This window comes from Antedon mediterranea, chromosome 9, assembly GCF_964355755.1.
Source record: "Antedon mediterranea chromosome 9, ecAntMedi1.1, whole genome shotgun sequence".
NCBI lineage: Eukaryota > Metazoa > Echinodermata > Crinoidea > Comatulida > Antedonidae > Antedon > Antedon mediterranea.
Genome location: NC_092678.1, coordinates 23,667,960 through 23,683,597, shown reverse-complemented (window position 1 = coordinate 23,683,597; position 15,638 = coordinate 23,667,960). Strand labels below are relative to the sequence as shown.

Genomic DNA, 15,638 nt, shown 5'->3' with positions numbered 1-15,638 from the left:
CATCACATTTTTTGTCACATAAAGTTTGAAAATGTAGACAGAGCTTTAGATTGTTTACATATTAACATGTCTGGTAGAATAGAATATGAGAAATCTGTGAATTTAATACAAGAGAATCTATCTTCTTTCACAACACATTTAACAAGTTTTATACGCAATACGTACACCTGTCGGCCTATAGCTAATCAATTCACACACCGTAAACAATTAAGTGTTTCTTCTTCAATCCATTTGACGTCAAATGAACCACAATAGCCACTCACCTGCTCTATGCAAGTAATGTCGTCAAGACAGGAATAGAAATTAATTTTTCATCAGTTTTGTTGTGATTAATTATTGTTTTTAACTGTCAGGTTTTTTTTTTAGATTTGCCTGGTAGCTAGCACAGTTATTAGTGCTATTGACTACAATATTCAAGAATTATCTTATTTTTCAAAAGAACTTGAAAAATAAAACCTTTAATTATGTAACACTACAGTACTGTACAAAGACAATAATTTAACAACATTTGACAAAATCAACAACCACATCATGTGACTGGCCAAATTAATTGGATCTGTCTCTAATCATTTTCTTAAACTTCAAAAAAACACCCAAAAACAATACTAAGTACTAAGTTAATATAGCAATAATAATAATTTATTAAACATACACTTTTGGCACACTTTTCTTCAATCAATATAACAATAGACATATGAATTTTCTTTTCTATTTTCTCCTTTTCTTTTAGGCCAACTTGATGGACATGAAAGAGCACGCTTCAACAATGGTATCAACAAGTTTAAAAAAAGAATCTAAAATCACAACTCTGGAAATTAACTTAGCACAGAAAACAGAGGAACTTGTGCAGCTTGAAAGTGAACTTGAAAAGGTACTTAAGTCAAAACTCATTTTTCGAAATCGTTCACATGGCGTGCAATAGTACGTACTATTTAACAATTGTAAACAAATTTGAGCAAAGAGCATGGCAGGCATGGCCCACTTTACTTCTAACAAATAAATTGTATATTTATTCAGAAGATGTAGATCTCCTCTATTTTTACTTGTTTACTGCCCTCTATGTTGTAATCACACTATTATTGACCTTTATGTCTCAATAGAGTCAAAGGCACCACTGATTATTATAAAAATAAGTAACAGGCAACACACAGAATACTGTAGTGACCAATGTGCTGTATAATGTCAAATGTCAAATGTATACCTGCTACATGTGTACACTTGAAAGTACAGTATGTTTCAAGTTGAGTAGAGGGCTACCTTCGTTTAATAGCCCTGTTGTGGATAGATAGAATAGATGGTATACTGTCATGGGTAGATGCATGGAAATGCTACATTATAGATGAGAGTAGTGCGAGTAGTAAAAGTGACTACAGGACATCAAAATGCCCTTTAGGAGGGAAGCATGACATAAAGTTTGTACAATGCAATGAGAAGCACTCAATAAATCACTCAACAAATATAAAATTTATAACACAAGCAGATTAATTATTCAAATTATGAATCATGAAATTAAACAAATCTTAAACTTTTACACTAGCTGGAGGGGACATTACAAGTGGTAAGATATATCAGTTATAATAATCAAATTTGGTATTTTTAATTTGATCATCTTTTCTTCAAAAACCATATTTTGTTTATCACTCACTAATTGTCGTCTTTATTCATGTTGATATGTTTCTTTACAGTGTTCCATACATATATTTCAAATCATGATTTTTTTCTATAACTTTTTTTAAAACTTCACTTATTACAGTTTAAATGTTGTACTATCCTCTTAAATATAATATAAATGGAATTTAAGCATTATAATTTCTTTAAATGCATGCAATGATATTGTGCACACCTACGCAATTACATATTTCAATACTATTATGTAATTTATTATATTTATACACGATTTGTTTTAAATTGTTATTTACTATAAAACATTGGCAAATTATATTTTATCTATTCTTCTAGTTTTCCTACCTTAAAATTGTTTACAAAAAATGTGGTTAAATTTCCCCTAAAACTAATCATTTCTATGTACACAGTGACTCCCAATATTTTTTCATATCTAATCAAAAGATAAATTTAGTATCTAAAAAAGTTATCTTTTAATTGTTACTTAAGAATAATTTCACTTTTATTGCATGTCTTCCTTGTAAAACAACATTTTACACTTTTTGATTATTTTTGCGTTGAAATGTTACAGATGTCAGCTTTTCATTGGTCTTTTATTAGTTTTTTTTTAAGGGTTAATCTGTAATTTTATTTTTATTAATTGTACCAAACATTAACAACAAATGGTTTTCAAAGCAGTGACAACTAACTCCTTTACTTTTGAACAGTCCATTCATTAAATTATCAGTATTATTTTTGTAAACAAGTTTAGCAATTTAGTAAAGTAATTTTCATCATTTTAGTTTAAACTTTTATACCTTCTTCTCAATTTTACCAATTCCAAATCAGAAATTGCGTAGACTTCACCGGGTAAGTTGTCAAATAACAAACGCTACTTAACAAACGCCCTCTATAATATGCTGCCTGGCTTTTAATACTTCTGAAATGTACACAAGTTGCAGCTTAAATTGCACATGAAAGAGTTTGTGGTATGATGGTCATTGTACTATAGCTTTGTAATATGAAAGTTTGTGTTCGATCTTTAAGAATACAAACGTCATTTTGGAAGTTGGGAAAAGATTGTCTATTTATGTTATTCAAATAAATGTTAGTTTATAATTATTTATTATAATTTAAAAGTTTTTAAATTTGAATAAGCCTCTTGATTATGTTTTTATGTGTCAGTATTTTTTATTAATATACTTTTTAAATATCATTGTTGTTTTAATATTTTATATCGTTTTTGTTGAAGTAATAATTTTAAATTGAGAAATATGATGGTTGTTTATACAGTTCATGTTATGTTTTATTTGTTTGATTATTGTTTTTTACTTGTTTATGTTAGTTCAGATAAATTAACAAAAAAACAAAATATTACTAATAATGTTTGTATAAAAAGCTGGATGCATATAATTCCAGTCATATCTACTTATTGGTTTATGACGAAAAATGCAAAAGATAAATTATTATTTTAGTTATTTCAAAACAAATAATACTGTACCCTCTGAAAAAACTCACTCATTGAATACCAGATAGGATGGAGATACCAGAGTCTATCCCACACATAAACATAGTGCATGGCCTGTTGAACCCACAAAATGTAAAGATGCTCACAAATATTCGCGTCTTCACATTTGTGTAACATGTATCCATGATTTAGCCAAGTTGTCTAACACTCCCAGTTGACATCGTTTTTTTGTGTTTTTGTTTCTGAAGTAAAAATGTTTTGTTCTTTTGTAATTTTGCATTATTTTTCTTTATTGTAGATTAAAAGTAGTAGAGATCATGATGACCGACAGAAGGTTCATGTTTATGAGAATCAAATTGCAAACCACAAGGAAGAGTTAAAGAAAACGAAAGCAGAGGTTGACCGACTGCTAACGGTCATTAAAGATTTGGAATCGGAGAAAAACGGAAAAGACGTTAGAATATCAGAATTAGATTTGTAAGTAATCAAGGGTGTTGATAATGACATCATTATCATTTTTTGTTATCTTAATCTCCATCAGTTGTCAACAGACATGTTTTCAGGACTTATTCTTTTGTATTAATACAATATATTCAATTTTCTACTCTTCTGGAACATCTTCTTCTCATACAAAGCAGCAGTGAATCCTCAGGGTGAGTATGATGTGTCTTCTTCCCATCCTTACATATGCAGTAACAATGTCTTCTTCCCATCCTTGCAGTAATCACTTTTATTTTACACAGTATAATGTGCAACCATTGTATTTCAGCTTTGTGAATATTTGTACATCATATTGTTTTATTGTGGTAGTATGACGTATTATTATTATTTTGTTTTCAATAAATAGCAACGTTTTAATAAACAATTTAGTTTGTCATGAAAGATCCAGGACCTTTGAACTTTAATAGCGTATTATAATTGCCAACTCCTAGCCTAATTCCAGTCGTTAGTCTAATATTAATGTAATTTTATTTATTCTTTTGTATTTATATTTTCTTTGTTTAGTATCAAGTATATCTATATTATATATTTGTCTTTTTAATGAAAGTTATATATTATTATTTCTTTTTTTAAATTGTTGTAGTTTGTATTTGATATGTCTATTGTGCCATATAGTATACATTAGTTGTGATTTCAGTTTTAACTGTGTAGCTTATTATTTGAAATACAGATTTACAATTAGTATATTCAATAAAAAAAACAATATATACTTCATTTAATTTATTCCTAATAATACAGTAGATGATTCCCGATGGCTTCCATTGTTCCCGGTTTATATTCCTTTGAGTTTTTAAGATTCATTTTTATTATCAATGGTAGTTTTGTGTTTGTATGGCACCCCTTTCAGTAGTGATTTCCTACAACTACTAATGTTGTGCATTGCCAAGGGAAAGTACATTTTGTGTGGGGAATTCCACTTTGTGTGGGGAATTCCGCTTTATGTGGGGAATTCCACCTCCCTTCCACAATGTGGTAGCTGACATAACAACATTGTCTTTATCAAAAATGTTCATATGAATGATAATAATCTTTCAGGCAATTGAAAGATTTAAATCGTAAATTCAACGCAATGAAACGAGAACAACAAATGCAGAGGAAGAAGAATGCGCAGTTATTGGAAGCAGCAAACAAGCGCGAGGGAGAACTTACGAGTGACTCGCAAGAATTACAGGTAAAATATTACCTTCATCAACGACATAAATGTTTATCCTATAGTTTTGTTTGTTTTCTGTAGGAAAAATGCATCTTAATCAAGGCCGTAGAGAGAGGTTAAAAACAGACGAGGCAAAGATGCTTTAAATATAATTATCAATATAATGTATGAAGATCTGTGCTTGGGAATTGGGGTGGGTGGTAAAAAATTGAAAATTTCAGACAAGAGCCTAGTCTGCCTCATGCCTTCTACGGCCTTGTTAATATCTACTTATCGTCAATGAGTATAAATGGGCCTTTACACTGCAGAAAAGGATGATTTATAATATACTTTTATATTTTTTTTCTTTTTGTTAGCAATTGATGCGACATAAAGAGGACAGAATAGAAGAATTGGAAGAAGCATTGAAGGAGAGTGTTCACATTACAGCTGATAGAGAAATAATGATAGAACAGCAACAGTATAATATTAGGCATTTAGAAAAACAGGTAAAAAGAAAATCATTCGGTACAAGCTATGTGCGGACATGTGTGTGAAGTATTCTACAGTCAACCATGATGGCAGAAAACTCATTCAAAATCAACCTGTCCAAAAAAAGTGTGATGTGCCCAAATATGGTAGTGATAATCATCATGTCCATATATGGGCACATCACATTTTTTGTCACATAAAGTACACGTAAAATACATTTATTCACCAAATCACAATAAAAATAATCATATGTATAACGTTTCAAGAAAATGATGAAATGTGGTCTCCGGAAACCAGGAGTTTTTTATGATAGAGATCCTAAATTACTTATTTGAAAATGGTTTTCATAAATTCTTGTCAATTCTTTATATGGAAATATATTTGTCAGAAATGTTGATTTGTTTTATGATCAAAGTTTATCCCTGAAAACTTTTCATACACAATGATTCTTTTGATCTGTCTGCGATAACGTAGACGTGGGCACAAAGCGTACTGTCAACAGCCGTTTCTGCTTGACAAATGTTTTCGCGATGACTGTACACATCTTTCAATCATGCGGTAACATCCGGCACATACTTTACAACATATTTCTAAAGTAGCAATCGATACTCGTGCCAAATAATTCTGTTTGTCTCTCAAATCTTCCAAACGCTATTAATTAATTTGATTTTTATTAAACATTTTTGTATCGTTCATTTCCTGGCCCTGACTTTAAGGTCTCTGTGCATATTTGGTTCTCTGTCACCCATACATTTCCTGCCTGACTTTTAAGGCCTCCATGTACTGTACATCATTATATCAGCCTTTAAAGTCATATTATATCAGCCCTGCCTTGTAAGGCCTCCATGTACATCATTATATCAACCTAAGTCATATATTAGCCCTGACTTTTGCCTCAGTGTACATTTTTAAGCCTCTATCATTCATTTATTTCCTGCTCCAATTTTTAAATTTAAAAATCTAAAGAAATCGTAAAGAAATTTAACAGTAGCATGTCAATTTAAGTTAAAATATTAACATTTATTGACGATGTCCTTAGCCCTGTCAGCAGTCCTTTTCCTGTGATCAAATCAGTTTGATGTATGATCTTGCCAGATTCTAATAAAAAAAAAATCTACTTTTTTGATATCGGAAATAATAATTAGAATTAATCTCATCAAAACAGGTTAAAAACAAATTTGAATTATGATTTCAGTTGAGGCTTCTGGTAGTGAATATATAGGGATAGTGGAGTGGTCATCTAGTATAGATTACCTCCATCAAAAGAAACCAAAAATTTAATGGCAGTGTGCATCTATAAGATAAGATAAAATTTTGTAAAAGATTTTAGAAACCTTAAGTTTAACATCAATTATGTACATGGTGATAACAGAAAGTAATTAATTAGAAACAGATTATATTGCGCTTTTAGGCCTATGCATATTTTTTTTTTTTTTTTATTCGACTTCTCACTAACTCAGTTAGTGAAGGATCTGGACCAACAGGTGGTAAACACCTCTAAAACGGTCCAGTCCCAATTTGCACAGTGGCTGTGTGCGACAGTGGCTGTGTTTGTGTGGACTAGTACACCGGGGTAACCCCCTACTCGTCTCGAAAGATGTACATGAGCTATGTGTACGGTTTATAGTCCTTATCCGAGAAGACTCGTTCTACCACCAGAACCATGGAGCGAGTGAGCCTCGAACCCTTGCCGATGTTATGGCTACGTAATTACGGTTCCACTGTCTTAACCGCTCGGCCACTCACTCGCTCGGCCACTCGCTCGCTCATATTGCTTGCTCCTGTCAAGGTAGTGCTTGATATGCCAAATAAATATTATTGTTATTAGTCCTGGACAAAATGTATACGATTAGTAAAATAAGAAGTTAAAATGGGTTCATTCATGTCCTTTTTGTTGTTCTGTAGGTTGATGGTTACATAAAAGAATTAGAAAAATCACGTAAACAGTTATCAAATGTCGATAATGAGTTGCATATGACAAGGGGCCACATGCGTGATAAAGACATTCGGTTAGCAGCGTTGATGTCTGAACGAAAGAAGCAAGTTAAAGAAATAATGGATATTAAGTAAGTACAAGGTGGTACTTGTAGGATGATAAGTCCAAAGCTTAATTTATTCTTATAAAAAGAAGTGATAATAATTAATCAATGAAACGCGTAGATCTGTATAAGTAAATTTGACAAGTATTGGTCAAACAATGACTTGAATACCATTGTTGCAGCACCATTGAGACATAACTTGTTTAAGAGTCTCACAAGATGATCTAGCCTATTTTTTATATACCCACACCCAATAAATTTTAGTTTATTTGTCCCAGACTCTCATAAAGTTTCCCCCTGTTTCAGTGTACTTGTAAAATGTGTACTTCAAAAACATGTTTTGTAATTTCTAATTTAAATTTCTTTTAAATTAAACATTGACATTTCCAATTGATTTTATTATTGTCCCCTTTCATGTTAAAATTTAATTTTAGTTTGACACGAATATGATGTCCTCAGGGAGATAAGGGGTGCAACTTGCAAGGCCATCTAATTTAAATATTTTCTAAAAGAAAGTTCCAAGGGCAAATATTAAAATATATTTGGAACATTTCAGATACAGGAAATTTCAATCTATGTCATTTCCACATTGCCTATAGCGTATGCTTTACATCTCAGAGATATTCAAAATAAATGCACCCCTTTCTACCCTCTTTTATTGATATTTGAGATTTGTGAATCATTTCATTCAAATATTAAATGTATATTGGCAAATGTTTATCAAACATACAGGACATGTTTTTATAAAGATTCTTAATATTCAATACCTTTCACAAGCTTCACTTACTTTGTTTTTACATTACTTTGTATTGATAGCAACTTTCCATTGTTTCCAAATAAACAGATTAGTCTACGCATGCTCATGTGGGAGGTTGCACATAATTATCTTCTTACTTTTATAGACACATAGCCGCATGCCGTGTCACTGTCATGAATATTAAAAGTCGCCAATAAGAATTCTTGTACCAACTAAAAGTGAATGCTATAAAAACAATGTTCAAAAGTATGACTGTACTGAACTCATGGCCTTAAATCCCATATGTACAAAGTTGACAGTTGACTCTAAATCCCTTTTTTATTAGAACCATCTACTACATATTACCTAAGCAGCATTGTTTTACTGTAGGTAGTTTTATTAATGTAGTTATTTTAAGCTTAAGAGTTGAATTCACTGCCAAACTTACAGTTGATTGCAATGCAACAGTAACTGCATTATGGAGCAATATTAGAGCAATATTGCTGCTGTCCCCTTACTGTTGAATAGAAACACAGAAAGGATGAACACAGAAAAAATTGAACACAGTAAAAATGAACAGATTGAATGAACATAGTAAAAATAAATACAGAAAAAATGAACACATTGAATGAACACAGTAACAATGAACACAGAAAACATGAACACAGTGAATGAACACAGAAAAAATTAACATTGTGAATGAACACATCAAACATGAAAACAGTAAATGAACACAAAGAATAAACACATTGAGAAAACGAAAACCATGAATACATAAAGTATGAACACAGTGAATGGAAACATAAAGAATGAACAAAGTGAATGGAAACATAAAGAATGAACACAGTGAATGGAAACATAAAGAATGAACAAAATGAAGACATACTAAAGCAACATTAGAATTACTGTATTAATATTTTTGACAAACACAAGTAGAATCATTTTATTATTCAATGAATGAACTGCAGACAGAAATTATTAAAATCAATAAATCTGTCATTAAACATAATCCGTAAGGAAATCAATTTAGAAAGGATACTTCCTTTAGGATTATACAGGATCAGACCTATCAAAACACGTGCTTTATTTTATCATCAAAAGTTGTCAATTTTACTAAAAGTAAAAAAAATGAAAATGTGCTATTTCATAGGCCATAGAGTTAATGAGTCCCTGGTGTAGTTTTAGTTGGATTTAAAATATGGTTTTAATTTACAAAAATAACACCACTTTATTATCTGAAATTAAACAATAGATTGATTTCTCTGACATGTCATCATGCATAAATGTCTAAAGCTCTGTCTACACTATCAAGCTTAATGTGACAACAACATCTGATGTGCTTATAGTTTGATAGTGTAGACAGAGCTTTAGTCTTGAAGACTTAATTTATTGTTGAATTTGGCTTGGATAAAATAATGCTCTAAAATGCTAGCTAATATCCAGATAGGAGGGCAATGGCATATGTAAATGGGAAATTTCAATTCAGAAACTTGTAGCAAGGTCCAAACCGCATTGAAAGATAAGCATAAAATCAGATTTTCTACAAACATGGAAGATTTTACTGGCTTGCCTAAGCTCTTCTAGTTTTACAAGTGTGATGTACCCAAATATGGTAGTGATATTCTTGAATATGTTAGTGATATGAAATCTTCATGTCCATATATGGGCACATCACAATATTTATCACATAAAGTTTGATAGACAGAGCTTAAGGAAGAATAGATTTATTTTTTGTTCTCCCACTTGATTTAAATAAATCTGTCTAAAACTTGTGATTTACCTGTTGCTTATAATTGAAATTTAAAAAAAAAAAACTTTTTAATTTTCAGCTTACATCAACAAACAATTATAGCAGCATGAGAAATTACTTTGATACATAAAAATGAATTGCAGTAATAATTTGTCAAACGTTTTTTGTCCAAGGAATGCTCATTTAAATTCCCTGAGAATGATGGATAATGTTAATGATAGAATAGTAAAGAACATTCAAGTAAGGTTCATGAGAACTTTCAATACAAGTGTATTGTATTACAAAGCTTGAAGTAGGACATAGAACATAGGAACCCTTTTGCGACAATGTCATAAATTGTTTCATTTTTTAACGTTCATTTATCTTAATTATAATTGCAGTACTGTAGGGGATCAATCAAAACATTCCAATGCTACAAAACTTTTAAACATACATTCATCTTATAAGTCTCATTAAAGTATTGATGCTATGGTTATAATGTACAACATTGTCCCATAAATATTATGGACAACGCGCCTGGTAAACTGTTGTTCTTTGGAACGTCCTTCCAAACTCAGGAATGCCGAATCGCTCACCACATTCAAACGAATCCTCAAATCCCACCTTTTTAATTTGCACTTTCTTTATTAATCTTTTGCTCTTTTAATAACATTTTCTGTTGATTTTCATCTCTTAGGGCACCCTGCATTTTGCGCTGTATTAAAGTAAACATTATTATATTAATTCAATTTTATTTCAAATAAAATTCTTCAGAAAAAAGAAGTATGAGAGGCAGTTATATAGATTAGGGGAATTAGAATGAATGAATTGTCATAACAGATGAATGCCTTTTGGTGGTCCCTTAAAAGGGAGATGAAAGTTCATGTCTGCACTTAAAATGATTATAAGATTATGGTGGTTATATAAAAATAAAAAAATGGTTTCATTTGGTTTTTTTTTTTTCAGACAGGAGGCGCTCTCTGCTGCCATTGCTGAGAAAGACACCAATATGGCATTTCTTGAAATGCACAAGAAGAATCCAAAGGTGGCGGAAGACATCCGTAAACTCAGTTGGGAGAAGGAAGCACTCGTGAAGCAGTTGAAGGAAGAGGTAAACTGACATCTCATTTCACTTCACTTTTTCTCCCTCTCGCCTCACATCCAGTGCGGCCACATTCTCCAAAGTTGTAAGGCTCTCTTTCATTCAACCCCATTTTATATCTTTTTTTACCAGCCTCCCTCCCCTTTTATTCTCAATGCTTAATAGTATATATACTACAACCTCCATTTTGATGGATTGACTTACAACACTTTTTGTTCTGATTTCTAGCACAATTCACAAACTTAATATTATTCGAAAAATATCGAATATTATCCACACGAAAAAATAAGTAACATTTGTATCTAGTTTGTTACTAAGGTATTATAAGATCTGTTCCAGAGTTGACTGGTTTAATGATTTGAATTTGCCAATTTAGGATTCAGGTATTATTCTAATGTTCAGGTTGGAATGTTGAAACAAAAAACAGGTTTCTAGGTGTTATTTTACTCTTTATTAGGTTTCGGCTTGTTTTACTGCATAAACGACGTTTATTTTACTTGTTTTATGTCATATTGTATAACAGTAATTTATTTTTGTACATATATTGTACATATTTCAAGCACTTGTTAATTCTGAACAATACTTTCTAATTCATCACAGTTTTCAATTACTGAGTAATTGTACTAATTGTATTGTAAGTCTCTTGCCTAATGACATTTTTCAAATCCATTTGTTTCTGTCTGACTGTGGTTCAAATAATTGTTCAAATTCTTGCAATAATTTTCTTTTACTTTTAATCAATCTACTTCAAATAAATTTCTTTTACATTCTTTTCAATCAATCTCAAATCAATTTCTTTTCCATTCTTTCAATCAATCTTAAATCAATTTCTTTACATTCTTTTAATCAATTCTTTTCAATCAAATCAACTTTTTTTTACTTTCTTTCAATCAATTCTTTTTCAATCAGTTCATATCAATCAATCTCTTTCAATCAATTCATTTCAATCAATCCTTTCAATCAATTCATTTCAATCAATCTCTTTCAATCAATTCATTTCAATCAATATCTTTCAATCAATTCATTTCAATCAATCTCTTTCAATCAATTCATTTCAATCAATATCTTTCAATCAGTCAATATCTTTCAGTCAGCCAATGTACAGCAATGAAAATGGAAGTAATTTTATGTACAAATGTTTTATTTTAGCAAAATTGTTTGAATTGTTTCCAATGACATGTCTTCTTTAATTACATATATTTCAATATATTGACAGTGATGTATAGCTGTGTTTCAGTCAGAGAACCACACCTATACACTTGACAGATTAGGTAGATTAACTTGTCAATCCAGTAGGATTAACTTTTAAGATTAGCTCATTGGACAAAAGTCGTTGACCAGAAGGTCAGGCAGAGTTCATGATTGAGAGGACTTAATTCAGTATTAATGAGGTAATTATGTTGATTCCTAATTGGCTAATTAATTAACAAATCAGAAGGGACTAATACCAGATTAAAATCTTGTTAATATAGAGTTCGGTTAAACCCTCCCAGACGTTTATGAATCATAGCCCGCGCCCTTAGCAAAGGAAATACACAAAGATGAAAAGTGAAAATATTTCTGACATTTTCCAATGATTTGCTGATATGTAATATAAATGGATAGAAAAGAAGAAACTATACCAGCGGCCAGAAACTTGCAAAACTGTAGAGAGAATGAAAAAAAACAGCATGCACTATTTTCTAGAGTGAACACAAAGTTAATCATCAAGCGTTATCTCAATTTTGTTTTTCTTGTATTTGGAAGATGGGAGGTGGGGGACCTGCTTTTGAATTATTATTATTATTATTTATTGCCAAAAACCAGTTACAAACAAACAAAAACACAGAAACTAAGGGAGTAGGCAGGAACCTAAAAGTGAACCTAATCACTATAATAGGAGTTCAGGTTCCGTACTCCCAAAGTAACAACAATGATATATAATAAACTATATAAAAATATTAAAATAACAAATAGACGAATCAACAGTATCAATATAAAATAAACGGTATTAATGAGGTAATTTCATTTACAAATTTTCTGGGAGACAATGAAAAAAAAACATGCACTATTTTCTATAACAAATTAACCTGGTTTTTGTATAATGTTAAGTAATATCTCAAATTGTTTTCTTTCCTCATATTTGGAAAGAGGGAGAGGACATACTTGTTCACTTATTAGAGTGAATCTTACATTTACTATCTAACAGTTGATTTATTGTGTACATTTGCCTTCCTGTCGTAAAACTGATTGCCCTATTACATTTATTGTTCACTTATTTTTTTATTATCAAAATATTTGGAAAATAAAATGTATTGGATTTTTGACAAGTTTGATAGCATTGTAGGGGGTAACTATTCAACCATATAGTTTATACAGAGTATAGGAATTTTGGTAACATTTAATAGACTACCATGATAATATTTACACAATTTTTTAAAATAAAAATATGTCCAGTGAGATGTCAGCCCAGCATTCTCATATGAGTACCCCCTCTATGTATGGCCAATCAGATGGCCTAAACCTAAAAATACTTCAGTATTTCGGTTACAATACAATTACAAATTACACATCATATTGGTTTTGCTATAGTAATTTGTATTCTATATTCACCCTGATTCGTTGACCTGAACCTAACCTCTAATATCGAGCAGTCCATCGTAAAAACTATTTTTTGGTCGCCAATATACAAGTTGTAGCACTATGTTACATCATTCCTTGGAAATATGTTGTTGTTTGTGTCTGATACAAATTAGAAACAACATTTAATGTGCTAGCCTAATAGGCACCATGCTTGATACATTCAAGATCACAAAAGCCATCAATAACCATAACTTAAGTCCTAAATCATAACTTTCACATATTTATTTCAATATGTAGGAGGAAGTAACCCTAGATTACTCTCATGGGGTCCATTCTAACATTTGACTCAAATTCAAATTTACTTTCTTTTTTAATCGGCGACCATTATAACCTATTTGTCTTGTTCGGCTTGATAAAAACGAAAATTAAATGAAATTATTATTCAATAAGATGTTATCAGAGCAGTTTCAGTTAAGATAAAATAAAAAATGTAATTTAATCAAATGTAGTTCTTAGTTACAAAGAAAAACTTTTGATGTTGCGTACATACATCTAGTTATACCCATTCAGCTGTAGGTACCAATAATAACATTAATCTACTTCATTTATATTGCGTACATGCATCTAGTTATACCCATTCAGCTGTAGGTACCAATAATAACATTAATCTACTTCATTATTGCGTACATGCATCAAGTTATACCCATTCAGCTGTAGGTACCAATAATAACATTAATCTACTTCATTATTGCGTACATGCATCAAGTTATACCCATTCAGCTATAGGTACCAATAATAACATTAATCTACTTCATTATTGCGTACATGCATCTAGTTATACCCATTCAGCTATAGGTACCAATAATAACATTAATCTACTTCATTATTGTGTACATGCATCAAGTTATACCCATTCAGCTGTAGGTACCAATAATAACATTAATGTACTTCATTATTGCGTACATGCATCTAGTTATACCCATTCAGCTATAGGTACCAATAATAACATTAATCTACTTCATTATTGTGTACATGCATCAAGTTATACCCATTCAGCTATAGGTACCAATAATAACATTAATCTACTTCATTTATTGTGTACATGCATCTAGTTATACCCATTCAGCTATAGGTACCGATAATAACATTAATCTACTTCATTATTGCGTACATGCATCTAGTTATACCCATTCAGCTATAGGTACCAATAATAACATTAATGTACTTCATTTATTGTGTACATGCATCTAGTTATACCCATTCAGCTATAGGTACCAATAATAACATTAATCTACTTCATTTATTGTGTACATGCATCTAGTTATACCCATTCAGCTATAGGTACCAATAATAACATTAATCTACTTCATTATTGCGTACATGCATCTAGTTATACCCATTCAGCTATAGGTACCAATAATAACATTAATCTACTTCATTATTGCGTACATGCATCTAGTTACCCATTCAGCTATAGGTACCAATAATAACATTAATCTACTTCATTATTGCGTACATGCATCTAGTTATACCCATTCAGCTATAGGTACCAATAATAACATTAATCTACTTCATTTATTGTGTACATGCATCTAGTTATACCCATTCAGCTATAGGTACCAATAATAACATTAATCTACTTCATTATTGCGTACATCCATCTAGTTACCCATTCAGCTATAGGTACCAATAATAACATTAATCTACTTCATTATTGCGTACATGCATCTAGTTATACCCATTCAGCTATAGGTACCAATAATAACATTAATCGATCAAACACAGTCCCACCCAATAATGAACTGAACGGTGCATATTTGCCTTACACGCATGCACAGATTTTATACATCGCTATTATACTGTATAGAACAACATCATTTTAGAAGTAAATGGATTAATAGAACTTTGAATTCCCATTTTAACTTAATATATATCAGTAGTACAGTGTTGTAATAATGTCAATCAATCAATCAATGTGGCCAGTTAACAGCAGGTAATAGATTATATATAAGTGTTGACTTGGCTTGCATGTTCTATCTACAGGTCTAGCCTTTTGACATGTACAGGAAGGTAGATTGTGGGACACTGACCAATTAGTAAGATTAGACAACATAAAATGGAAGAGGAAGTGTAAATACTATACTTATTTATTTACTTGACAGTTTCAATGGAGATGCTTTATAGGGTGTCTGTCACTTATATAACAATATATGTATTTATGTGATTGCATGAATGATTTAAACCTATACATGAGGCCCAGTAAAGTTAGAAAGTA

At 31.0% G+C, this 15,638-nt stretch overlaps 1 protein-coding gene across 7 annotated transcripts in view; it reads left to right on the top strand.

The window, feature by feature from the left end:
- LOC140059347 (ELKS/Rab6-interacting/CAST family member 1-like) overlaps positions 1 to 15,638 on the top strand; it is a 50,038-nt gene that overhangs the window by 15,828 nt on the left and 18,572 nt on the right. For 4 of the 7 annotated variants that reach the window (XM_072105236.1, XM_072105234.1, XM_072105230.1 and 1 more), the window contains 8 exons: positions 731 to 871; positions 1,538 to 1,558; positions 3,369 to 3,547; positions 3,709 to 3,723; positions 4,607 to 4,742; positions 5,081 to 5,212; positions 7,101 to 7,261; positions 10,666 to 10,810. In XM_072105236.1, the coding sequence (XP_071961337.1) occupies positions 731 to 871; positions 1,538 to 1,558; positions 3,369 to 3,547; positions 3,709 to 3,723; positions 4,607 to 4,742; positions 5,081 to 5,212; positions 7,101 to 7,261; positions 10,666 to 10,810 (930 nt within the window). The remainder of the gene's footprint in view (positions 1 to 730; positions 872 to 1,537; positions 1,559 to 3,368; positions 3,548 to 3,708; positions 3,724 to 4,606; positions 4,743 to 5,080; positions 5,213 to 7,100; positions 7,262 to 10,665; positions 10,811 to 15,638) is intronic. The other 3 variants (XM_072105237.1, XM_072105232.1, XM_072105233.1) reach the window with 2 other exon arrangements.